This window comes from Monodon monoceros, unplaced genomic scaffold, assembly GCF_005190385.1.
Source record: "Monodon monoceros isolate NGI ecotype Baffin Bay Population unplaced genomic scaffold, NGI_Narwhal_1 Super_Scaffold_2, whole genome shotgun sequence".
NCBI classification, from domain to species: domain Eukaryota; kingdom Metazoa; phylum Chordata; class Mammalia; order Artiodactyla; family Monodontidae; genus Monodon; species Monodon monoceros.
This window is the reverse complement of record NW_021703776.1, coordinates 34,148,723-34,175,456: the sequence shown is the minus strand read 5'-3', so window position 1 is coordinate 34,175,456 and position 26,734 is coordinate 34,148,723. Positions and strand designations below refer to the sequence as shown.

The 26,734-nt window shown below is 36.1% G+C and overlaps 1 protein-coding gene across 1 annotated transcript in view; it reads left to right on the top strand.

Annotated features, from left to right (window-relative positions):
- The window catches only part of HDAC9 (histone deacetylase 9), an 804,896-nt gene that overhangs the window by 573,365 nt on the left and 204,797 nt on the right, over positions 1-26,734 (top strand). The window contains exon 18 of the mRNA XM_029233513.1: positions 26,595-26,650. Within this exon, the coding sequence (XP_029089346.1) occupies positions 26,595-26,650 (56 nt within the window). The remainder of the gene's footprint in view (positions 1-26,594; positions 26,651-26,734) is intronic.

Here is a 26,734-nt window from a genome sequence, read left to right as displayed (position 1 = left end):
ATATCTTGGCAATTGTAAATAATGCTGCTATGAACATATGAACATTGGGGTGCATATACTTTTTCAAATTAGTGTTTTCATTTTTTCAGATATATACCCAGGAGTGAAGTTGCTGGCTCATATGGTAGTTCTATTTTTAGGTTTTTGAGAAACTTCCATACCATTTTCCATAGAGGTTGCACCAATTTATGTTCCCATCAATAGTGTACGAGGCGAGGGTTCCCTTTTCTTCACATCCTCATCAACATTTCTTATTTGTGGTCTTTTTGATGATAGCCATTCTGACAGGTGTGAGGTGATATCTCATTGTAGTTTTAATTTGCATTTCTCTTATGATTAATAAGCAGTATTCTGTTTTATGAATATTATGCAATTTGTTAATTCATTCCAGTTTTGGACTATTATGAATAAAACTGCAATGCAGATATTTTTCAGTCTCTTTTTAGGCCTATGTTTTTATTTCTCATTGTTAAATGCCTAGGACAGAAATAATTGTTATAGGGTAAGTGTATGTGTAGCTTTATAAGAAAATGATAAACTGTTCTCCGAAGTAATTACTATTTTATCTATAGAATCTGTAGTTTTGTCATCGCTCTCATTCCTGAGAGTGGAAATTTGTGTCTTCTTTCTTTTTTTCTGATCAGCATGGCTAGAAGTTTATCAATTTTATTGATTTTCTCAAAGAGCCAGCCTTTGGTTTCATTCATATTCTTTATTTTCTATTTCACTGATTTGACCTTTATTATTTCCTTTTTTCTGCTTACATGGGGTTTTGTTTGCTTTTCTTTTTCTAGTTTTTTAAGGTGGAAGCTGAGTTCACAGACTTGAGACTTTTCTTTTTTTTCCCAGTATAGGCATTTAGTGCTAGAAATTCCTTTGTTATTACTTTAATAAAAATTGTATATATTTAAGGTATACTACATGATGATTTGATATACATATACACAGTGAAATGATTTTTACAGTCCATACAGTTAAGCTAATTAACATATTGATTTGGGGGTTTTTTTAATGGTGAAAGCACTTGAAATGTACTTTCTAAGCAAGTTTCCAGTATTCAGAACAGTATTATTAACTATCTTAAATTTCTTTTTAAATACTACTTCAGCTGCATACTATACATTTTGGCATGTTGTATTTTCATTTTCATTATGTTCAAAATATCTTCTAGTTTCCCATTTGACTACTTCTTTGACATATGAATTATTTGGAAGTGTGTTTCTTAGTGAATGACTCTTTGGGGACTTTTCCAGATATCTTTCTCTAATTGATGTGTGATTGAATTCTACTGGAGCCAGAAAATATACTTTTTATGTCTTGAATCATCTTATATTTATTGAGACTCATGTAGTTCTCTTTATCTTTCCCTTACCTCTGCATTATTTTATCATATATTTTACTTTTACACATATTAGATATCTCCACAGTAAATTATCATTATTTTTGCTTTAATAGTTGACAGTTTTTAAACAAATTTAAAGTGTTTGTGTGTGTGTGTGAGAGAGAGAGAGAGGGAGAGAAAGGGAGAGAGAGAGAATATGGTCAACATATGATATAAAGATAACTTATAAAATGTCTTTTATATTTGACCACATATTTAATATTTCTGGTGTTCTGTATTCATTTGGGCAGATCCAGGCTTCCATCTGGTATCATTTCCTTTCAGGCTGAAGAATTTCCTTCAACATTCCTTGTATTGCAGTTCTACTGGCAACTGATTCACTCATCTTTTGTTTATAAGAAAATGTTTTTCTTTTCCTTTAATCTTTGAATGATAATATCATTTGATATAAAATTCTGTGTTGACAGTTATGTCACACTTTAAAGATACCCTTCTGGTATTTTTTCTCTTTCTTGATAATGAGAAATCAGTTGTCATTCTTATCATTGACCTCTATAATTTAATGATGTAATGCATCTTTTTGTCTCTCTGTCTTCAAGACTTTTATTTACCTTTGTTTTTTAGTAGTTTTGTGATTACATATAGATTTCTCTGTTTTTATCCTGGATGGAGTTCACTGAGCTTCCTGTATTAGCTCTTTTTGATAAAATTTGGAGAACTGTTAGCTAGTATTTCTTAAAATATTGTATTCTACCACATTCTCTATATCCTCTGTTTCTTAGAGTCCTATTGTATGTTTACTTGATCAGTTCACACTGTCCCACTGGATATTGAGGGTCTGTTCATTTTCTTCAGTCTTTTTTCCTTCTCTGTATGTCTCTTTGGCTAATTTCTCTTGACCTATTTTTAAGTTCATTGTCCTTGTTTTCTGTTGTGTCTAAGCTGCCACTAATCCCATTCAAATACTTCTTCATTTCCCATTTAATTCTTTTCCACAGCTTCTAGATCTCTTTTGAAATTCTCTTCTTTACCATTATGTCTCTCTTCATCATCTTTTCCCATAGATTCTTTAATATATCTATCATAATTATTTTAAAATCTTTTTTTTAGAAATTCTAATTTATGAGTCGCTTGTGAGTATGTTTCTATTACCATATTTTTTACTTGATTATAAGTCTTGTTAGTTTGTTTCTTTGCATATCGTGTGATATTTGATTATATGCTAGGCATTGTGTTTAAAATCCAGTAGAGGCTACACAGGGCTCGTTTCTCTGGAGTTTAGTTCTTTTAAAAATTTATTTGTGTCCAAAGCTCTTCAGTGGTAAAGAAGAGCATTTTTTTTTGGTTTATTCACTGATTTATTTTTACTTTTTCAGGACTGAAGTTTTACACATCCTTTTTCCTTCTAATCAGATGTGGACCTCCAAAACAAATATATTTTTGAGAGGATGTTGAAATTCTTTCCTGTTGCAAATTTTCTCTCTCACGCTCATAAAGGACAAAGGCAGATGATTAGGATGGGATCATATTGACTTATTTCTCCATTTGGTTTTTCAACATTAATGAAGGAAAGGACAAGTATGTTACTGATATATTCTCTGTACATCCACTGAAAATGGCTATCTAAACATCACAGAAAGGGAGAAACCTTGGCAGTTAAACGTTTACTCTTGTGGAAAACTGCCTTGTTCTTGACCTTCTCACCTCCTGTTACAACAAGTGCTCCAACTTTTTCTGAAATTAGCCAACTTTGGACTCATTTATACCTCTGAATAATGACAAACATAGAAATAGTTAAAAGCTCTTAGATTAAGTAAAAGGTGAGCCTACCTATTACTCATATTCTTTGCTCAGGAACCAAGACTTGTTGCCTAGTTGGCCTACCTGTAGTGTTCCCACTGCACAGTTTGCTTCTTTCTAGGCTTTTATTCTGCCTATCTGCTTTTCTGATGGATAATATTTCAATTTCTAGTTTGCAGTTTTAATTGCTTGCCCCATGGTAATTGAATCTGCCTATTTCCAGTCTTTCCATCTGGTTCTTGGTTTTGGACTGTCCAGATTTCATTACTTGTATGTGGTTTAGCTCATACTGACTAAAAATTGCTACATATTCCTTCAGACTCTATCTACATCTCTCTCCCCTCTAAACCGTGCTGAGCTCTTCTCTATCCCTGACACTAACTTTATAATTTTAGTCAAAGTCCTGATGATATTTTAAAAATAACTTAGATGGGAAAGAAAGCTTCCTGAAGTAAATTCCAGTCTCACATTTAGCATTTGCTTGCAAGGTTTTTTACTGCTGTATATTCACCTCAGTATTTAAAGTATAGAACAAATAATATGTAAGGGAAAAAAATCTTCCAACTAATTTATGTTTGTTTTTTATCTTTAATAATATTAAATTTGATACCTGCTGGTTTATGTATAATGCAGATGTTTCCTTTTTTGTTTCGATCTCTGCAAAAGACATTGTTTGGCTTTTTGATACCAGTGTTCAAATCACACGTATCATACATACTTGGCGAACATAAGTCTTTTACACCTTTGTAATTTTATATGGCAGTAAATTTCATACACACACACACACATATGAACTTATAAAATGAAAAGTCTGGTCAATTGAGTTGGTGTTCTTAGTACATAATGCTATATAATTTAATTTCTTTGCTTGAAATTTTGATTCAGTTGCATAGTTTTGACTGAATTGACCAAGTTACTTGTTGGTAGCTATTCTTGTTATAGTGTATGGCCATGGAGAATTAGAATTTAATACAAGAAGAAAATTTACAGTGAGAGGAAGAAAAATATGGCCAAAGTTAAAAATCGTCTATGTAAAGAACCTAGACATTTTAATAATAGTTATTAAGTGTACATTGCTACTCTAAAATTTTTGAAGTTCATATATATAATTGAATAAATGTATGTTTACACCAAAAGATACCAGGAATATTAGATCTGCTGTTGATTGAACGCGAATCTGCTGTAGTAAGATGTGAGTATAATGATAAAAGTGGTATTATCATGGGGCATTTGTTGATACAGTCTTTGTCCTCCAGTGTTATCTGTGCTCAGGTCTTGGTCATTACTATTATCTTACTATTATTATAATATCATACTGTTTTAATTACTATTATTATAATGTCATAATATTATTTTGTGCTATTATATTCTTAGAAGGCTGTGATCATCTGTCTTAAAATTTTTTTTCCCGGTTCTTAAAAACAAAAACAAACGTTCTTTTGCCCTAATTCTATTTTTTTCAGAAATTTTTCATACTGAGGTTCTATTTACATGATGAAAAAAATACCTGTTATTTTGTTTTTGTTTTTGGTCACTGTGGTCCAAAAACCAGTCATGTTTCAAAAAGTTCAGGGAATTGAATTGTTGGGTCTTGTATGAAGTGAAACCACTGATTGATAAACTAAACAAATTGCTTTTAGTAGGTTATTATTGCCTTACCAAGACCCACATCCTGATGATTCCCACTCCTCAACAAAAACTTCTTCATAGTGGATCCACTGTTATTATTTTCATATGGGGCTCAACTTAAATTATGTGTAATATAAGCACCATCAAATGCCCTGTCTCCTTTCCACCAGGAGACTGGTTTTTCATGAATGTATTTATTCCTGTCTATAGCCACATCTTTGCCAGGCTCAAGGCTGTAGGCATTATGGGCCACAGATGCCAGGCTTCCTCAGAACTGTTTTCCAGTGCTGTCATCAAGCTCCTTCCTTCAGGGAACAGGGCTGGCAGCTGTGCATATGCTTTGGGGTCTACCATTCAGTTAAACTGCCAATGCTAGGCTCCTGTTTTCCTGGCTCCCTTGAGTTCACTCAAAGAAACAAAATGGTATTCCCATATGTCCCTTATTGTTTTCTTGGCAAATCTCCCTACCTCCTTTAACCTCCCAGATTCTAGTATGTAAGAGACAAACTTTCTTTGTCAAACTTCCTTCCCTCAGACACTGTAGACTATAATAGCATTGATTCTAAAGCAAACTGTCTTTTTAGAAAGTCTTTTTTGAGGCTGAAGTTGACTAGTTTTAAGGACTATAATAGTGTATTCCAAAAATATGCATCCCGGTGAACTGCAGTTAAAGGCAACCCAAAATGATTTACTAATTTGAATGTCAAATTTTAGAGTTGGTTCAGTTATCATTAGGAGGTACCCATTAACTGAGAGTTCAGGCATTTTGCCATATAGTGTCTTATCCTCATATTCCTGTTAAATTCCTTCTATTCAAAAAGAACCGCAACACTAGATTTCTAATTTTTATATAGAGAATTAGTAATAAAGGTATTATACAGTACTTATTAGAGACTTGTGAAATTAAGAAGTGGATAAAGTGTAGCGTTTGTTAGTAATACGTCCCTAGGATGATATAATTTGATCCCCTATCTCTTTCTGATAAAGACAGACAGGGTATGGCAAACCAACTATTTATGACATTTAATAGACAATTTTTTTTACTTCTAAATAAGATTTTATTCCAAGAACTTAAAGCTGGGAAGGGGAAATATTCTACTTTCACACTATTGTTGCCATACTATAAATCATGTGGAACTATTTCATTGCGGATAATTAGTGTAGCTGAAGAAAAAGAACTCAGAATACACCAAAGATTCACAGTTGCTATTCAGTAGCAACTTTGAATGGGACCTGGTATAATGCATGTTAAACAAGTGATGAGCTGTATCATATCCCTGTCAGTCAGCTCAAGATTGCAGGTTATTTAACAGCTCATTAACAACATTGCTGTCCCTGAGCTGGTCCTGAAAAGTGGACTCTGAGCCAATTGTTGCATAAGTTCCTACAAGGTAAACAGAAGTGGGGGAAGCAAGGCAGGAGAGTGATTATCTGTTTTTCCTTTCTCTGCTCTTAAGTTGGTTTCTGATCTTCTAAATCCCCACATCCATTACCAGAGAGTGATAGGCAGGGAAGGTAGTATTACTTCAACTTTCATGTATGACCTTCACCTAAAATTTTAACATTCAGTGATATCAACAAAGACACTGTGAACAATTTCCATTGAACAATTTTCAGTTTCTTTAGCCTAAAGAAATGGACTCTCATACAACAATGTTGAGTGTAACCAGCACCATTTTGGATGAGGAAGCCGAGTTGAGTCAAGTTCAAATGAACCATCATAAGTGACCCCCAAGGTGCTAGGGAATTCTGATGGATGCTTTTGCTTTATTCAGCTCTATCTAACAGGGGGCAGGGGGTGGGAGATGAGGAATCCTTATAAATGAAGTGCTTACTATAGCAAGATGAGCAGTATTATTTATGTTTTAATTCCCTGTTACAACAGATAGCATTAGCCACCTCCCTCTGCCAAAACAAAAGAACAGCAACAAACAAAACAAAACAACAACTGAAACCCCCAAACATATACAACAGACAACACAAATACTTCAAGTAATGATTTTTCAGTAACACAGTTTTAGTATAATAGGAGAACTTAGGATCTTCTATCCAGTTAAATCTTTTAAAAGCATTATGTCTTTACCATGTTTCTTATTTCGTGATCTTTGTGCAACTTAATATAAAGAACCAGAAGTTTCTTACTATACATAATTTTATTAAATGTGTGAAACCAGCTAATGCATGCTTATTTTCATTACTCGTTTGATCTATCATCAGGCAAAAGACTTGAACACTTGGCAGACACATTTATTGAGAAGTTAGAAAGGGCACTTTCAAGCAAATTGATTTGTTAGGAGCTAAATTATGCTATCCTAGTATTGTCATGTAAATTGCAGATTCTAGCTGCTTTCAGCTCTTCATTTTACTAGAGCCAAATAGCTTATGCTCTGATATATTTGATAATTATAGTTATTTTTATCTACTTTGATATTCGAAACTATCTCCAACTATTCTTAAAAAAATCAGCCTACATATAGGTAAAGAAATATTTCTTAAAGTCAGTTTCAAAATTGATAATGCATCAGTATAAATCTGGGATAGCTGGGATTTTGGTTTCCAGTGAAATATTTCAAGCACATAAATCATTGCATATGAATTTCCAATTCAGCAAATGTATTGGATGTAATAATTCAACCATCACAGAGTTTTTCCATGCTCTGCTTGGTTTTGATACATATTATTTCACTGAGGATTGATACTTTAGTACATTTAGAAATACTTTGGTGGTAATACTTAGGCATTGGGAGGTAATTACTGAGTTCCAAATTAGTAATGCACTTAAAGAGAAATTTAAAAAATAGAATCGCAATCAACTGGTCTGACATGCTCAATTAGTCTTTGGATAGTAGGCAGTTATATTATACATGAAATATTTTTCTCAGCAGGACAGGTTTCTTTGATTTTGTTCCCAAAATACAGTTACATTTGAAATATTGAGTAAAAATACAATATTTGATCAACTACTTCTAACAAAGAAACACAATCATCTCATCTCTTGTCAGTTTATGAATATCACAGAGTACACATTCTGTACTCTGCTTTGCAGTTACGCTTTTATAAAGAATATAAGTCAAAACTAGTAAGTGGCTAACGGGACTACTGGGTATTACAGGTAGTATTAGTTTAAGCTCTGGTTCATAGCTTAATATCTTTGGAAGTGTATAAATAATCTTTGCTTTCTCTTCTGGATTGGCTAATTCTGCTATACAACAAGTTATTAACTTTCTACTTCATTCTTATCAGTGGTGATTAGGCCCTCATTTTCCATGATTTCTGAAACCTAAATTACTCTATATAGGTTGGAATTAGTAATGGTTCTTACTATCCATTGAATATCTGCTAGGCCATGGGGTTATCAGAGAAATGAAAATATATATTTCTGCTGTCCATCTTATTAAATGCAACAAGTAAAATGATCAGATTATTTTGTACTTCGCAAATTTTCAGTTCCCATCATTTCCATGGGAATGAACTGTGCTATGTAGAGGAATTTGAACTTTGGTCACGCTGAGTAGAAAAAAAAAAGAACCTTTAAAGCGGTTCTAGTGATTTGCTTACTGCTGGCCCTTTACCTGCCTGGGGAAGGTTTCACTATGCATATAAGGAATACACAAATAAGTTTGACATTTTAAGAAATTTGAACAGAAAGTACAGATTACATCTGTTACGAAAATAGACTAGTTGTTTTTTGCGGTAGGCGGGCCTCTCACTGCTGTGGCCTCTCCCATTGTGGAGCACAGGCTCCGGATGTGCAGGCTCAGCGGCCATGGCTCACGGACCCAGCTGCTCCACAGCATGTGGGATCTTCCTGGACAGGGGCACGAACCCGCGTCCCCTGCATCAGCAGGCGGACTCTCAACCACTGCGCCACGAGGGAAGCCCAATAGACTAGTTTTAAATGATTGGATTCCTTTCCCTCTCCTTCAAATCCATTTTACATATAGACAGTGTCATCGATTCCCTTTCCTGGATGTCACATGGCTATCTATGGTGAGCAAATAGTCTCCTGCATATTCCCATAGGATAACACCAGAGAACACATTCTTCTTTAACGAAAGGGAAGCATCGGCAACACTCATCTAAACAACAACAAAATAGGGATGTGAGCACACTCAGTATTTGAAATGTAAATTGTTAGTGTTAGTGATGTTCAGACACTGCCAAAGCTCTATGATTAGTCGTGTTCATGACTGAAGAGAATGTAAAACTTGAAAAGACATTTTAAAAATTAGATTCTTAAGGTAAAAATTACATCACCATTAAATTGTTATAAATACACAGAAAAGTGCTTTGGCATGCGTTTTCTTAGATTAACTGCTTGGTCTGTGTAATTTTGAGTAAAATATAGAGCAAATAATTTTTTCATTGAGTAAAGTAGAAAAATATCCACAATTGTATGGAATAATACGGCGTTTGTAGGTTTTACTACTATACTCTGAGATGCTCACAAAATAAAAGAGATAAAGAACATCATACACACTCCAAATTTTCAGAAAACAGAATATTTCTTCAAAACATGAAAATGACTATCTATATTATTAGCATTAGATGAGAAAATAATAAACCGAGCCTCTGAATCCTTTATTATGTACAGATTTTCTCATAGTTATACTTTGTGATTATTGTTATATTATATATATTATATTGTTATAATCTATAAGTTATACTTATAGATTATTGAGGTCTTGGAAAATACAGTTTATTATTTAAAGCCTCATTGAAAATACTGAAAAATATTCACTGAAGATATATGTTCTTTATTTTACTGGAATATAAAAAAATCAACTATTGAAATATAGTTGATTTACAATGTTGCATTAGTTTCAGGTATACAACAGAGTGAATCAGTTATACATATACATATATCCACTTTTATTTTTTTACATTCTTTTCCTGTATAGGTCATTACAGAGTATTGAGTAGAGTTCCCTGTGTTATACAGTAGGTCTTTATTAGTTATCTCTTTTATATATAGCAGTGTGTATATATCAATCCCAATCCCCCAGTTTATCCTTCCCCCTTTCCACCCTGGTAACGTTTTGTTTTCTACATTTGTGACTTCGTTTCTGTCTTATAAATAAGTTCATTAGTATCATTTTTTAAATTAGATTCCACATATGAGTGATATATAGTATCTGTCTTTGTCTGACTTACTTCACTCAGTATGTTGATCTCTAGGTCCATCCATGTTGCTTCAAATGGCATTATTTTGTTCTTTTTTATGGCTGTGTAATATTCCATTATATATATATGTACCACATCTTATTTATCCTTTCATCTGTCACTGGGCATTTAGGGTGCCTCCATGTCCTGGCTATTGTAAATAATGCTGCAATGAACATTGGGGTGCATGTATTTTTTCCAATTATGGTTTTCTCCAGATATATACCCAAGAGTGGGATTGCTGGATCATATTATAGTCCTATATTTACTTTTTTAAACAACCTCCTTACTGTTCTCCATAATGGTTGTGCCAATTTACATTCCTACCAACAGTGTAGGAGAGTTCCCTTTTCTCCACATCCTCTCCAGCATTTATTGTTTGCAGATTTTTTGATGATGGCCATTCTGACTGGTGTGAGGTGATACCTCATTGTAGTTTTGATTTGCATTTCTCTAATAATTATCAGTATTGAGCATCCGTTAATGTGCTTTTTGACCATCTGTATGTCTTCTTCGGAGAAATATCTATGTAGATCTTCCAGTCATTTTTTGATTGGGTTGTTTGGTTTTTTTGATATTGAGTTGCATGAGCTGTTTGTATGTTTTGGAAATTAATCCCTTGTTGGTGGCTTCATTTGCAAATATTTTCTCCCATTTTGAGGGTTGTCTTTTCGTTTTGTTTATGGTTTCCTTTGTTGTGCTTTTAAGTTTCATTAGGTCCCATTTGTTTATTGTTGTTTTTATTTTTATTACTCTAGGGTGTGGGTCAAAAAAGATCTTGCTGTGATTTATGTGAGTGTTCTGCTTATGTTCTCCTCTAAGAGTTTTATAGTATCTGGTCTTACACTTAGGTGTTTAATCCATTTTGAGTTTATTTCTGTATATACTGTTAGAGAGTGTTCTGATTTCATTTGTTTACATGTAGCTGTCCAGTTTTTCCAGCACCACTTATTGAAGAGACTGTCTTTTCTCCATTATATTTTTGCCTCTTTTGTCATAAAATAGGTGACCATAGGTGCGTGGGTTTATTTCTGTACATTTTGTCCTGTTCCATTGATCTATATTTCTGTTTTTGTGCCAGTACCATACTGTTTTGATGACTGTAGCTTTGTAGTATAATCTTCAGTCAGGAAGCCTGATTCCTCCAGCTCCATTTTTCTTTCTCAAGATTGCTTTGGCTATTTGGGATCTTTTGTGTTTCATACAAATTGTAGAATATTTGTTCTAATTCTGTGAAAAATGCCATTGTTAATTTGATTGGGATTGCATTGAATCTATAGATTGCTTTGGGTAGAATAGTCATTTGACAATACTGATTCTTTCAATCTAAGATTATGGTGTATCTCTCCATCTTTTTGTGTCCTCTTTGATTTCTTTCATCAGCATTGTATACTTTTCTGAATACAGGTCTTTTGTCTCCTTAGGTAGGTTTATTCCTAGGCATTTTATTCTTTTTGATATGATGGTAAATGGTATTATTTCCTCAATTTCTTTCTGATCTTTCATTGTTAGTGTATAGGAATACAAGAGATTTCTGTGTATTAATTTTGTATCCTGCAACTTTACCAAATTCATTGATGAGCTCTTAGTAGTTTTCTGGTAGCACCTTTAGGATTTTCTATGTATAGTATCATGTCATCTGCAAACAGTGACAGTTTTACTTCTTTTCCAATTTGGATTCCTTTTATTTCTTTTCTTTCTCTGATTGCCATGACTAGAACTTCCAAAACTATGTTGAATAATAGTGGCAAGAATGGACATCCTTGTCTTGTTGTTGATCCTAGAGGAAGTGATTTCAGTTTTTCACTGTTGAGAATGATGTTAGCTGTGACTTTTTGTCATACATGACCTTTGTTATGACCTTTGTTATGCGCTAGATTCCCTCTATGCCCACTTCCTGGAGAGTTTTTGTCATAACTCTCAATTTGGGTATTGAATTTTGTCCAAAGCTTTTTCTACACCTGTTGAGATGATCATATGGTTTTTATTCTTCAGTTTGTTAATGTGGTATATCATATTGATTGATACGCATGTATGGAGGAATCCTTGCATCCCTGGGATAAATCCCACTTGATCATGGTGTATGATCCTTTTAATGTGTTGTTGGATTCTGTTTGCTAGTATTTTGTTGAGGAATTTTGCATCTGTGTTCATCAGTGATACTGGCCTGTATTTTTTGTGTGTGGTATCTTTGTATGGTTTTGGTATGCAGATGATGGTGGCCTCATAGAATGAGCTTGGTAGTGTTCCTCTGCAATTTTTTGGAACAGTTTCAGAAGGATAGGTGTTAGCTCTTCTCTAAATGTTTGATAGAATTCACCTGTGAAGCCATCTGGTCCTGGACTTTTGTTTGTTGGAAGTTTTTTAATCACAAGTTCAGTTTCAGTACTTGTGATTGGTATATTCATAGTTGCTGTTTCTTCCTGAAGATATATGTTCTTGAGCTACGGAAAAACCTCCGTCAGGCGGTATCATGTACAACAAATATCTGTGCTGGACAATAAGGCAAAACAAATGGAAAAAATATAGAAAAATATAAAAAAAACTTGTCAAGAGACTCAGAATCCAGTGTGAAAATCAGATATTTCCAGAAGAATAAAAAAGTCATTTTAAAGCACTTTCCACAATAGTTCATCAAATCAAAGACTCCATTAAGTGTAAGGAACAAAATATTTTATGTGCTTCTAAGAAGATGTTACATAGTCTAATAGGCAGCGTCCCAAAGAAAGCTGGGATGTAAAAGCTGGAACCTTGAAAGAAGGAAGTACTAGTTGTTGAGGTGAGAACAAAGGACCAGAGGGATAAAAACCAGGGTAATATGTATTCACAAATTGTTTTATCTTTCTTTATTGACCAGTAGTCACTGTGTTAAGTCTACAGGCACTATGTAAGTCTAGAAGATAAAAAGGTGAGCCAAGTCATAAAGTGGTGAGCCCACTATGGGGAGTAGGGGTGTGGATACTAACTGTATAAATCACATTAATCAAAAATAATAAATCGGATAATCATACTAATGAGTGTATTGTTACAAACTAAGATGAGTTCTCACAAACAAGGCTTGGCAGATCTCTAAGAGCACTTTATACAGGAAACTATTGGTGACCTATGGAGGTTCAGAGATGGTTTTCCTGGGGAGATGGTGTTGGAGTTGAAGTGTGCAGATCAGGAGGCATTATCCAGATAAAAGAGAGGGTAGGTAAGTGGAAGACATTCCACACACAACTAGGAGCATGTGCAAGGGGTTGTGGCTAGAGGAAACAAGGCATGCTGGAAGAATCTGAAGGTCAGTGTAGCTGGAGTGGAGAAACCAAAGTGGATGGTGGTATAAGATGAAGTTGAAGAGGTGGCAGAGAGGGGGACCTTCAAGATGGTGGAGGAGTAAGATGTGGAGGTCACCTTCCTCCCCACAAATACATTAAAAATACATCTACATGTGGAACAACTCCTACAGAACACCTACTGAATGCTGACAGAAGACCTCAGATTTTCCAAAAGGCAAGAAAATTCCTACATACATGGGTAGGGCAAAAGACAAAAAGAAAAAACAGACAAAAGAATATGGATAGGACCTGCACCTCTGGGAGGGAGCTGTGAAGGAGGAAAAGTTTCCACACACTAGGAATTCCCTTCACTGTCAGAGACGGGGGGTGGCGGCGGGGGAGCTTCAGAGCCATGGAGGAGAGCACAGCAACAGGGGTGCAGGGGGCAAAGTGGAGAGATTCCCACACAGAGGATCAGTGCCAACCAGTACTCACCAGCCTGAGAGCCTGTCTGTTCACTTGCCAGGGCGGGTGGGAGGTCAGAGCTGAGGCTCAGGCTTTGGAGTTCAGATCCCAGGGAGAGGACTGGGGTTGGCTGTGTGAAGACAGCCTGAAGAGGGCTAGTGTGCCACCTCTAGCCGGGACAGAGTCTGGGAAAAAGTCTGGACCTGTGTAAGAGTCAAGAGACCATTGTTTCGGGGTGCATGAGGAGAGGGGATTCCTTCCCTGTTTACCCACAGAAGGCAGAGCACCGCCTAAACAAGCTCCAGAGACCGGCGTGAGCCATGGCTATCAGCTCAGACACCACAGATAAGCATGAAGTGCTAATGCTACTGGTGCAGGCATCAAGAAGCCTGTGTGCAAGCACAGGTCACTATCCACACCTCCCCCCTACCCCGGGAGCCTCTACAGGCCGCCACTGGCATGGTCCCATGATCCAGAGACAACTTACCCGGGAGAACACACGACGCACCTCAGGCTGTCGCAACATCAAGCCAGCCTCTGCCACTGCAGGCTCTCCCTGTATTCTAATTATAACTGCCGTAACCCTACCTCCCCCCTGGCATGAGTGAGCCAGAGCCCCTTAATCAGCCTCTGCTTTAACCTCCTCCTCTCTGGGCGGGAACAGAGGCCTGAGGGCAACCTACATGCAGAGGTGGGGCCAAAACCAAAGCTGAACCCCAGGAGCTGTGCGAACAAAGAAGAGAAAGGGAAATCTCTCCCAGCAGCCACAGGAGCGGCAGATTAAATCTCCACAATCAACTTGATGTACCCTGTATCTGCGGAATACCTGAGTAGACAATGAATCCTCCCAAAATTGAAGTGGTGGACTTTGGGAGCAACTGTAGACTTGGGGTTTGCTTTCTGCATCTAATTTGTGTTCTGTTTTATGTTTATCTTAGTTTAGTATTTAGGGATTATTATCATTGGTAGATTTGTTTATTGATTTGGTTGCTCTCGTCATTTTTAAAAAATATATATTTTTTCCTTTATCTCTTTTTGTGAGTGTGTATGTGTATGCTTCTTTGTGTGATTTTGTCTGTATAGCTTTGCTTTTGCCATTTTTCCTAGGGTTCTGTCTGTCCGTTTTTTTCTTTTTTTTTTTTTTTGTATATTTTTTTACCACTTGTTATCACTGGTGGATTGTTTTTTGGTTTCGTTGCTCTCTTCTTTCTTTCTTTTTATTATTATTTTTTTTTTACTTTTTATTACTATACTTTTTATTTTAATAACTTTATTATATTTTACTTGTTTTTTTTTTTTTCTTTCTTTCTTTTTTTTTCTCTCTTTTTTTCTGAGCCAGGTTGCTGACAGGGTCTTGGTGCTCCAGCCGAGTGTCAGGCTTGAGTCTCTGAGGTAGGAGAGCCAAGTTCAGAACACTGGATCACCAGAGACCTCCCGGCCCCATGTAATATCAATTGGCGAGAGCTCTCCCAGAGATCTCCATCTCAACACTAAGACCCAGCTCCACCCAACGGCCAGCAAGCTCCAGTGCTGGACACCCCATGCCAAACAACTAGCAAGACAGGAACATAACCCCACCCATTAGCAGAGACGCTGCCTGAAATCATAATAAGGTCACAGACATCCCAAAACACACCACTGGATGCAGCCCTGCCCACCAGAAAGACAAGGTCCAGCCCCACCTCCCAGAACACAGGCACCAGTCCTCTCCACAAAGAAGCCTACACAACCCACTGAACCACCCTTACCCACTGGGGGCAGACACCAAAAACAACAGGAACTATGAACCTGCAGCCTGCAAAAAGGAGACACCAAACACAGTAAGTTAAGCAAAATGGGAAGACAGAGAAATATGAAGCATATGAAGGAACAAGGTAAAAACCAACCATACCAAACAAATGAAGAGGAAATAGGCAGTCTACCTGAAAAAGAATTCAAAGTAATGATAGTAAACATGATTCAAAATCTTTAAAATAGAATGGAGCAAATACAAGAAACGTTTAACAAGGACCTAGAAGAACTGAAGAGCAAACAATGATTAACCACACGATAAATGAAATTAAAAATTTTCTAGAAGGAATCAATAGCAGAATAACTGATGCAGAAGAATGGATAAGTGACCTGGAAGATAAAATAGTGGAAATAATTACCACAGAGAAGAATAAAGAAAAAAGAATGAAAAGAATTGAGGACAGTCTCAGAGACCTCAGGGACCACATTAAACACAGCAACATTTGAATTATAGGGGTTCCAGAAGAAGAAGAGAAAAAAAAAGGGTCTGAGAAAATATTTGAAGAGATTATAGTTGAAAACTTCCCTAACATGGGAAAGGAAATAGTCAATCAAGTCCAGGAAGGGCAGAGAGTCCCATACAGGATAAATCCAAGGAGAAATACTGCAAGACACATATTAATCAAACTATCAAAAATTAAATACAAAGAAAAAATATTAAAAGCAGCAAGGGAAAAGCAACAAATAACATACAGGGGAATCCCCATAAGGTTAGCAGCTGATCTTTCACCAGAAACTCTGCAAGCCAGAAGGGAGTAGCAGGACATATTTAAAGTGATGAAAGGGAAAACCCTATAGCCAAGATTACTCTACCCAGCAAGGATCTCATTCAGATTCAACCAAGTAATTAAAACCTTTACAGACAAGCAAAACTTAAGGGAATTCAGCACCACCAAACCAGCTTTACAACAAATTCTAAAGGAGCTTCTCTAGGCAGGAAACACAAGAGAAGGAAAAGACCTACAAAAACAAATCCAAGACAATTAAGAAAATGGTAATAGGAACATACATATTGATAATTTCCTTACATGTAAATGGATTAAATGCTCCAGCCAAAAGACATAGACTGGCTGAATGGATAGAAAAACAAGACCCATATATATGCTGTCTACAAGAGACCCACTTCAGGCCTAGAGACACATAAACAGACTGAAAGTGAGGGGATGAAAAAAGATATTCCAGGCAAATGAAATCAAAAGAAAGCTGGATAGCAATTCTCATATCAGACAAAATAGACTTTAAAATAAAGATTATTACAAGAGACAAAGAAGGATACTACTCAGTGATCAATGGATCAATCCAAGAAGAAGATATAGCAATTGTAAATATTTATGCATCCAACATAGGAGCACCTCAGTACATAAGGCAAATGCTAACAGCCATAAAAGGGAAAATAGACAGTGACACAATCATAGTAGGGGAAACCTCACTTCTGCCAATGGACAAATCATCCAGAATGAAAATAACGAAACACAAGCTTCAAATGATATATTAAACAAGTTGGACTTAATTGGTATTTATAGGACATTCCATCCAAAAACAACAGAATACACTTTCTTCTCAAGTGCTCATGGAACATTCTCCAGGGTAGATCATATCCTGGGTCACAAGTCAAGCTTTGGTCAATTTAAGAAAATTGAAATCATCTCAGATATCTTTTCCGACCACAACACTATGAGACTAGATATCAATTAGAGGGAAAAAATCTGTAAAAAATACAAACACATGGAAGCTAAACAATACCCTACTAATTAACCAAGAGATCACTGAAGAAATCAAGGAGGAAATCAAAAAATACCTAGAAGCAAATGACAGTGAAAACACGATGACCTAAAACCTATGGGATGCAGCAAAAGCAGTTCTAAGACAGAAGTTTAAACCAATACAATCCCACCTCAAGAAACAAGAAACATCTCAAATAAACAACCTAACTTTACACCTAAAGCAATTAGAGAAAGAAGAACAAAAAAACCCCAAAGTTAGCAGAAGGAAAGAAATCATAAAGATCAGATCAGAAATAAGTGAAAAAGAAATGAAGGAAACAATAGCAAAGATCAGTAAAACTAAAAGCTGGTTCTTTGAGAAGATAAACAAAATTGATAAACCATTAGCCAGTCTCATCAAGAAAAAAAGGTAGAAGATTCAAATCAACAGAATTAGAAAGGAAAAAGGAGAGGTAAAAATTGACCCTGCAGAAATACAAAGAATCATGTGGAATCACTACAAGCAACTCTATGCCAATAAAATGGACAACCAGGAAGAAATGGACCAATTGTTAGAAAAGCACAACCTTCCGAGACTGAACCAGGAAGAGATAGAAAATATAAACACACCAATCACAAGCACTGAAATTGAAACTGTGATTAAAAATCTTCCAACAAACAAAACCCCAGGCCCAGATGGCTTCACAGGCAAATTCTATCAAACATTTAGAGAAGAGGTAACACTTATCCTTCTCAAACTCTTCCAAAATATAGCAGAGTGAGGAACACTCCCAAACTCATTCTACGAGACCACCATCACCCTTATACCAAAACCAGACAAAGATGTCACAAAAAAAGAAAACTATAGACAAATATAACTGATGAACATAGATGCAAAATCCTCAACAAAATACTAGCAAAGAAAGTCCAACAGCACATTAAAAGGATCATACACCATGGTCATGTGGGGTTTATCCCAGGAATGCAAGGATTCTTCAATATACGCAAATCAATCAATGTGATACACCACATTAACAAACTGAAGGGTAAAACCATATGATAATCTTAATATATGCAGAAAAAGCTTATGACAAAATTCAACACCCATTTATGATAAAAACTATTTAGAAAGTAGGCATAGAGGGAACTTACCTCAACATAATAAAGGCCATGTACGACAAACCCACAGCCAACATCATTCTCAGTGGTGAAAAACTGAAACCTTTTCCACTAAGATCAGGAACAAGACAAGGTTGCCCATTCTCACTGATGTTATTCCACATAGTTTTGGAAGTTTTAGCCACAGCACAAAGAGAAGAAAAAGAGATAAAAGGAAGTCAAAATGGAAAAGAAGAAGTAAAGCTGTCACTGTTTGCAGATGACATGATACTATACATAGAGAATCTTAAAGATGCTATCAGAACACTACCAGAGCTAACAAATGAATTGGGTAGAGTAGCAGGATAGAAAATTAATGCACAGAAATCTCTTTCATTCTTACACACTAATGATGAAAAATCTGAAAGAGAAATTAAGGGAACAGTCCCATTTACCATTGCAACAAAAAGAATACCTAGGAATAAACCTATCTAAGGAGACAGAAGACATATATGCAGAAAACTGTAAGACACTGATGACAGAAATTAAAGATGATACAAACAGATGGAGAGATTGACCATGTTCTTGGATTGGAAGACTCTACATTGTGAAAATGACTATACTACCCAAAGCAATCTACAGATTCAATGCAATCCCTATCAAACTACCACTGGCATTTTTCACAGAACTAGAAAAAATTCCACAATTTTTGTATGGAAACACAAAAGACCCCGAATAGCCAAAGCAATCTTGAGAAAGAAAAACAGAGCTGGAGGAATCAGGCTCCCTGATTTCAGACTGAGCTACAAAGCTACAGTAATCAAGACAGTATGGTACTGGCACAAAAACGGAAATATAGATCAGTGGAATAGGATGGAAAGCCCAGAGATAAATCCACACACCTGTGATCACCTTATCTTTGATAAAGGAGACAAGAATATACAACGGAGAAAAGACAGCCTCTTCAATAAGTGGTGCTGGGAAAACTGGACAGCTACATGTAAAAGGATGAAATTAGAACACCATACACAAAAATAAACTCAAAATGGATAAAGACCTAAATGTAAGGCCAGACACTCTAAAACACTTAGAGGAAAACATAGGCAGAACACTCTGACATAAATCACAGCAAGATCCTTTTTGACCTACCTCTTAGAGAAATGGAAATAAAAACAAAAATAAACAAATGGGACCTAATGAAACTTAAAAGCTTTTGCACAGCAAAGGAAACCATAAACAAGATGAAAAGACAACCTTCAGAATGGGAGAAAAGATTGGCAAATGAAGCAACTGACAAGTGATTAATGTGCAAAGTATATAAACAGCTCATGCAGCTCAATATCAAAAAAACAACCAAATCAAAAAATGGGCAGAAGATCTAAATTGACCTTTCTCGAAAGAAGGTATACAGATTGCCAACAAACACATGAACGGATGCTCAACATCACTAATCATTAGAGAAATATAAATCAAAAGAACACTGAGGTATCACCTCACACCGGTCAGAATGACCATCATCAAAAAAATCTACAAGCAATAAATGCTGAAGTGGGTGTGGAGAAAAGGGAACCCTCTTGCACTGTTGGTGGGAATGTAAATTGATGCAGTCACTATGGAGAACAGTATGGAGTTTCCTTAAAAACCTAAAAATAGACCTACCATATGACTCAGCAATCCCACTGATGGGTATATACCCTGAGAAAACCATAATTCAAAATAGTCATGTACCACAATGTTCATTGCAGCCCTATTTACAATAGCCAGGACATGGAAGCAACCTAGGTGTCCATGGACACATGAATGGATAAAGAAGTTGTGACACATACATACAGTGGGATGTTACTCAGCCATAAAAGGAAACGGAATTGAGTTATTTGTAGTGAGGTTGATGGACCTAGAGTGTGTCATACAGAGTGATGTAAGTCAGAAAGAGAAAAACAAATACCGTATGCTAACTCATATATATGGAATCTAAAAAAAAACAAACCAGAAACTGCTTCTGATGAACCTAGGGGCAGGACAGGAATAAAGACACAGATGTAGAGAATGGACTTGAGGACACCAGGACGGGGAGGTGTAAACTGGGAAGAAGTGAAAGAGTAGCATTGGCATATATACACTACCAAATGTAAAATAGATAGCTAGTGGGAAGCAGCTGCATAGCACAGGGAGATCAGCTCGGTGCTTTGTGACTGCCTAGAGAGGTTGGATAGGGAGGGTTGGCGGAGACGTAAGAGAGAGGCGATATGGGGATATGTGTATAAATATAGCTGATTCACTTCATTGTACAGCAGAAACTAACACAACATTGTAAAGCAGTTATACTCCAATAAAGATGTTAAAAAATAAATAAATTTTAAAAATGCAAAAAAACAGAAAATAGGTGGGCAGAGGCCAGATCATTTGTGCAATGTTGTTGGTCTTAAATGCTTGTTCTTAGGTGTCAGAGTGTGTGAGATGGAATCCCAGCTGTCACTTGCTAGACATGAACCTAAAGCAAGTTCTTTAATCTTTCTGTGCCTTCGTTTCCTCATTTGTGATATAGGAATAATAATATTATCTGCCCTCAGATATTTTTGGATTAAATGAATATCAAATATTGGAGTTTATTATCTATCATATTATTATTTGCATTATATTTTTTTTGTGTTATGTATTACATTATAGCATTATAATATAATACTCTTATTTGTCATTTTGGTTTTGTTTATATTAAGAGGAAAAATAAATATGTTTTTTACTGTGGTGGCAATAATCTAACAGATGAAATAATTAATGATATTGTAGAGATAAGGGGAAACTATAGGTACTTTGTCTTTGAATAGGTAAGAGAAGCAGCACAGGGAAATTAATTGCCCTTAGATCTTATTGGGGACTAGTAAATGGATAGAGTTTATTATGGAAGGATGAGGAAATTTTATTCTAATTGCTTTCATTTTATAAGTGAAATAAGCAAAGTCATCACAAAGGGTAAAGGGTGAGTAGGGGTTAGTGGAGATTTGAAGAAAGAGAAGAGGGTAGAAATACCATACGAAAGGCTTGGAGAGTTAATCGACTAAGGAATATAGTATGATTGCTAGGCATCATGAAGAGCCTACCGAGGTTTCTAATCATGAATTTAAAGGAAGACCAGGCATGTGGGTTTTATATATGCTTAGGTTCAGGGACAGAGCAGTTGCAAATTGTGTTTAATCAGAGTTACAGTTTTACCAGGGGAGTATGTTGAAGGAAGAAAAGCACAAAGTGACTAAAAGTATGTTGTGGACTGAATATTTGTGTCCCCCAAGATTTATATGTTGAAGCCCTAACTCCCCATGTGACCAAATTTAGAGAAAGGGTCTGTGAGGGAATGATAAAGGTTGCATGATTTCATGAGGGTGGGACCTTAATGCAACAGGGTTGGTGTTCTTATAAGAAGTGGAAGAGACACCATAGTTCTCTCTGTGCTTGTATACATGCACTCAGAGAATGGCCTTGAGTGAGGACTCCAGGGACAAAGGAGATGGATCTGCAAGCCAGGAAGAAAGCTCTCAACAGAAACCGAACCCTGCCAAACCTTAATCTCAACTTCCAGCCCCCAGAACTAAGAGAAATAAACTTATGTTGTTTAAGGCACCCAGCCTGTGGTATTTTATTTTGGGAGCCTAGCAGACCAACACACCAGGGGAGTATGTTGGAAGGAAAAAAGGACAAGTTGTCTAAAAATATATGCAAGGAAGTAAATATAATAATGGACTGTGAAGTCTAAGTCAGATAAGGAGGGAAGGGAACATGGTGTTGGGGATTGAATGATGTACATCAAAAGTTAAGTAAGGTCAGGACTTCCCTGGCAGTCCAGTGCTTAAGACTTCACCTTCCAATGCAGGAGGTGCGGGTTCAATCCCTGGTCAGGGAGCTAAGATCCCACATGCCTCGTGGCCAGAAAACCAAAACAGAAGCAATCTTGTAACAAATTCAATAAAGACTTTAAAAATGGTCCACATCAAAAAAAAATTTTTTCTTAAAGTTAAGTAACGTCAAAGGATTGGAAGTCCCAGTGCTGCCGAAGCCTCAACTGGAAAATAGGAGAGTAGGAGAGTAGGATATTTGACATCGAGATTTTGGAGGAGATGTCGTTATTTATTGGTAATGGCAAGGTCTAGGAGTATGGCTGTAAATAGAAGACAGATTTATGGAAGGCAAGGAGTCAGAGAACTAAGAAATCATGATATTGAATAGATATTCTGTGTGGTTATTGAAATCGCTAAGAAATTAACTGAGTGATGGAGACAAAGGCAGAAATTCCAAAGGCAAAATATTCAAGGAATGGATATAGATATAAGTACATAGATTTGAGTGATATTTAAAAGCAAAATCAACAGGAATTGGTCATGAATTAAAATGAGATAGAAGAACAATAGGGAGAGGGAGCCATTAAGGATAACTCACTGGTCCCTGACTTGAGCTACTGGATGAATCATGGTATCATTGGTAAGTTAGGGAAGGCTGTGAGAAGATCAGGAGTTTGATCTTGGATATTCTAAATTTGAAGTGACCTTGGGATATCCCAGCGAAGATATCAAGGAAGTGGGCTGGTATTTTGGAACTCAGAGCAGGGTTCATCCTGGAAATAAAAATCTGTGAAGTATCTGATGATGGGTGGTAATTGAATTCCACGAGAGTTGTGCCATTGCCTACGAAGTAAGTATAGAAAGAGGAGAGGAGAAGCCTAAGACTGGGCTTTGAGCAACTTCAGTATTTAATGAACAGATTGAGGAGTATGAGCCTTAAGGGAGACTGATTAGGAAGTTGAAAGAGAGATAAAGAAGCCAGGAGAGTATGAAGTCACAGAAGCCAAGGGAAGAGAATCTTTTAAAAAGGAAGGTGTAGCCAGTAGTGTTGAAAGCTAATGAGACCAAGTAGCCTGAGAGCATAAAAATCTCATTAGATTTAATGACATGGAGGCTATTGGTGACCTTAGTAAAAGCTTCATTAATGGACTAATGGAGGTGGAAGATAAGTTAGAGATAGGTGACTGAGGCAGAGGTGAGGAAAACGCAAAAAGAGAAAGCAGGTTAAACCACGTTTTCAAGAGTTTTAAAGGGGAAGAAAAGACATGTGGCAGTTAGAAGGGTCACTCAAAGCAAGGATGGATATATATATATATATACATATACATATATATGTATATATATAGTGTGGGTGTGTGTATTTGTATTGTCTTAGTTAACATATATATAATTTTATTTTCAAGATGGCAGGAACTTGAGCCTATTTAAATCTTGATGAAATGTATATAATTGGGAATTTTAATATGAATTTAATATGTTAGTGAGGAAAACATAAATGATAGTGGAAAAGTAGGAGGGGATGGTATCCTAACCACAGGTGATAGATTCTAGGAGGACTAACAACTCCTCTAGTCCAACAGGAGGGAAAGAGAGCTGGACTACCCCAGGACTCAGTCATCTTAATTGTGTTCTATCTTCTCTCTTTCTGGGTGATCTAATCCTTTTTTACAAGAAAGTGTTGTGGAGGATTGGTGCAGTGGGCTTCATGGTCTCAAAGCAGCCATGAGAAAGGAGAACACAAGCTCCATCTTCTGCTGCCGGCAGGTTGGTGAGATGTGAGAGAAGAAATAGCTACCACCTGAGCATATTATGGGAGAAGCAGCCTTGCCAGGTTTCAACTAAGGAAAGGCAGGGGCCCCTCAGAAAAGACCTGGAAAATGTAGGGGAGTTTGCCATTCCTGAGAACACATTGGAAAGTTTGGGTGGATCATGATAACTAAGAAAATATTTGTTATTGGCAAGAAGATAATTTTCGATCTAAAATCAAGTAGTTGAGCAAAGTGGTAGAGGTGACTGAAGACAACTGTAAAGTGAAAGGCAGACCTTTTGTTCAAGGAATTTGGCCATAAGAGAAAAGAAGAAGATGGAATTAAATTCTATTTGGCTTTTTGTCTTCTATAATCTAGCTAGTTACCTGTGCTATTTCACTTCCATTTTTTTTCCTTAACATGAACTCTATTCAGGTTCATTTTCTGTACATTATACTTTCTAAAACTCCTTTTCTCTGAGCCATGTTTATGCTTTTCCCCCTGCCCAGAATACCATTTAAGTCCTTTTTCACCTTTATGAACACAACTCTTCTTGTAAGACCCTTTAAAATTTACCTCTCAACTTTCTTTGTTTTATAGTATTTTTTCACTCTGAAATAATTGACGTTTGTTGTAAAACCATTTGGAAAATACTTGAAATTATAAATTAAATATAATCCACATAATACTATCACTCAGATATATCATGCTGTATGTATTATTTTCAACACCAGTACTTGTAAATTGCTAAGTCTTTACTGTTCCACTAAATATTTATAACAAAATTTTAATGGCTCTCTAATATTCTATGGTATAGATGTACCATATTTCATTTAACCATTCTCCTAATATTAACCAACTTAGATCATTCCCATTTTTCCTATTGTAAATAAAACATTATCTTTTACATAGATACTTATCTACACAATAACACCTTTAGAGCAAAAATCTTTTAAGTAGATTACTAGTTCAAAGGGTAAATGTTTTATAAAGGCTCTAAATGTATAGAGGTAGATTATTTTCCAGAAAGACTATAATAAGTTATCCTCCTGCAGACATCATTTATCAGTATATAGGCACCCCTCCATTGTCAGCATGGAATATTTTTAAAAGTTTTAATGTCCTAAGTGGAAAAATGGCTTCCCATTGGGATTTTCATCTGCTTGTATTTGATTACTAATTAAGGTGAATATTTTTTCTTATAGTTATTGATTACTGGATGTTTTCTTCTTTGTATTGTCTAGTCATGCCCTTTAATACACAAAACGTAGTATTTTTAATTGAATTATAAAAGATCATTAGTCTTGTTAATCTAATTGTAAAATTTTGTTACATGCTAATTATCTTGCTTTGTATTATATTGGTTGTTATTTTCACCCTAACTACTGTTTTCGCAGTAAAACATATCGCACATATCTAATCTTTACAGAATTCTCCATTCTCAGAAGTCATGTAGCACTCTAGAGTTTCACTCCACAATCTTAAGATTGCACTCTCTACTGTCTTGTGTTGTTCATTAATAGTTTCTTTTATATTAATCTTTTATAGCCACAGAGATAGTAACTTGCTTGAGAACAAGCATAGGGAGTATGTTTATCATTATTCCTAGATTTGTAATTGGTATTGTGTTATTGACTTCTGATTTGCTTCTGGGATTATCATTATGTATATGCCCATCAAAGTATATAGCAAATTAACTCATTGTGTGTTAATTACCATTATGTTCTAGAAAAATTTATGTATATTTACAGCCGTTGGGAATAGGTTATTTTTCTTGAGACTATCTTTATGCTTGTGGTAAGATCTGGGAAAAAATATCCCTGGGGTATATTAAAATTATTTCAAAAGTTTTAGGATTGTATATTAAAGAAACATTCTGTCGTGAGCCATGTTACTTGTATCATAGTTAAGTGAAAGGTGGTGTGAGCCATCTGATAAATGATTTCTTTTTTCACGTCAAGCAGCCCAGCTTTTCTGAGCATGCTGGCTTTGCAAGGATTTATAGTTCCCTGCCTTCATGCTGGAGTTACTTCAGCTTTCCGTGATGCATTCCAACTAATCTGGAGGTTAAGGCATTCCTTGATCATGGATAGATCTGATTGCTACTCAGCCCTGGAATTCTTTATAAAATTCCAGAACGTGGGCTAGAAATTGACTTAGGGAATCCAATAAAGTTGCAAGTCTTGGCAGTCATCCAAGCTAAATTTATAGACTGGAAGAAATATGGGCTTTCCATTGTTCTCTTTTTCACCTTTCTGGGTTTCTTTTGTGTGTATGTGAGTGTGTGAGTGTAAATTTATCATTTTGCTGACGTTGGAGTGGAAATAATCATTGAGGAAATCCAGCTAAAGAATTTTCACTTTGGATCCTCCGTGGTCTTTCCGAACTTTGACACAAACCTGCACCAAAAATGAATTTGTTCTCCCTCTCTAGGTTGCTGGTGTCATAAAATAATAAGTTGTTCTTGAAAATGAATCATGCTAGTATAACAGCTGATGTACACATTTGCCAGCTAGGTACAACTCCCAAATCCCCGTTCTTCCCCTGGCTCTGTGGGAGCCTTCTTTTTGAGACATGATCTGAGAAAATGTGATCATATGTATTGTTTCTGTTCATTCTGTGAAATGGTCATGGGGGCAAGAAAACAAGCTCTGAAGTCTCTTACAGATTTCAGTCTTTTTGTGTGTGCCTGATGCTCTGTAGTACATGGAGATCCAAGCAATCCTCTCCTATCTGATCAATGAAAATCTGTCTTGTTCTTACAGAATGGATTTGCTGTTGTGAGGCCCCCAGGCCATCACGCTGAAGAATCCACAGCCATGTAAGTACCAGGGACTGTTGCCCATCTCCAAGCGCCACGGTTCCTGGCGGTCACCTGCCCCGTGCATGTCTCTGAAGCCTCTAA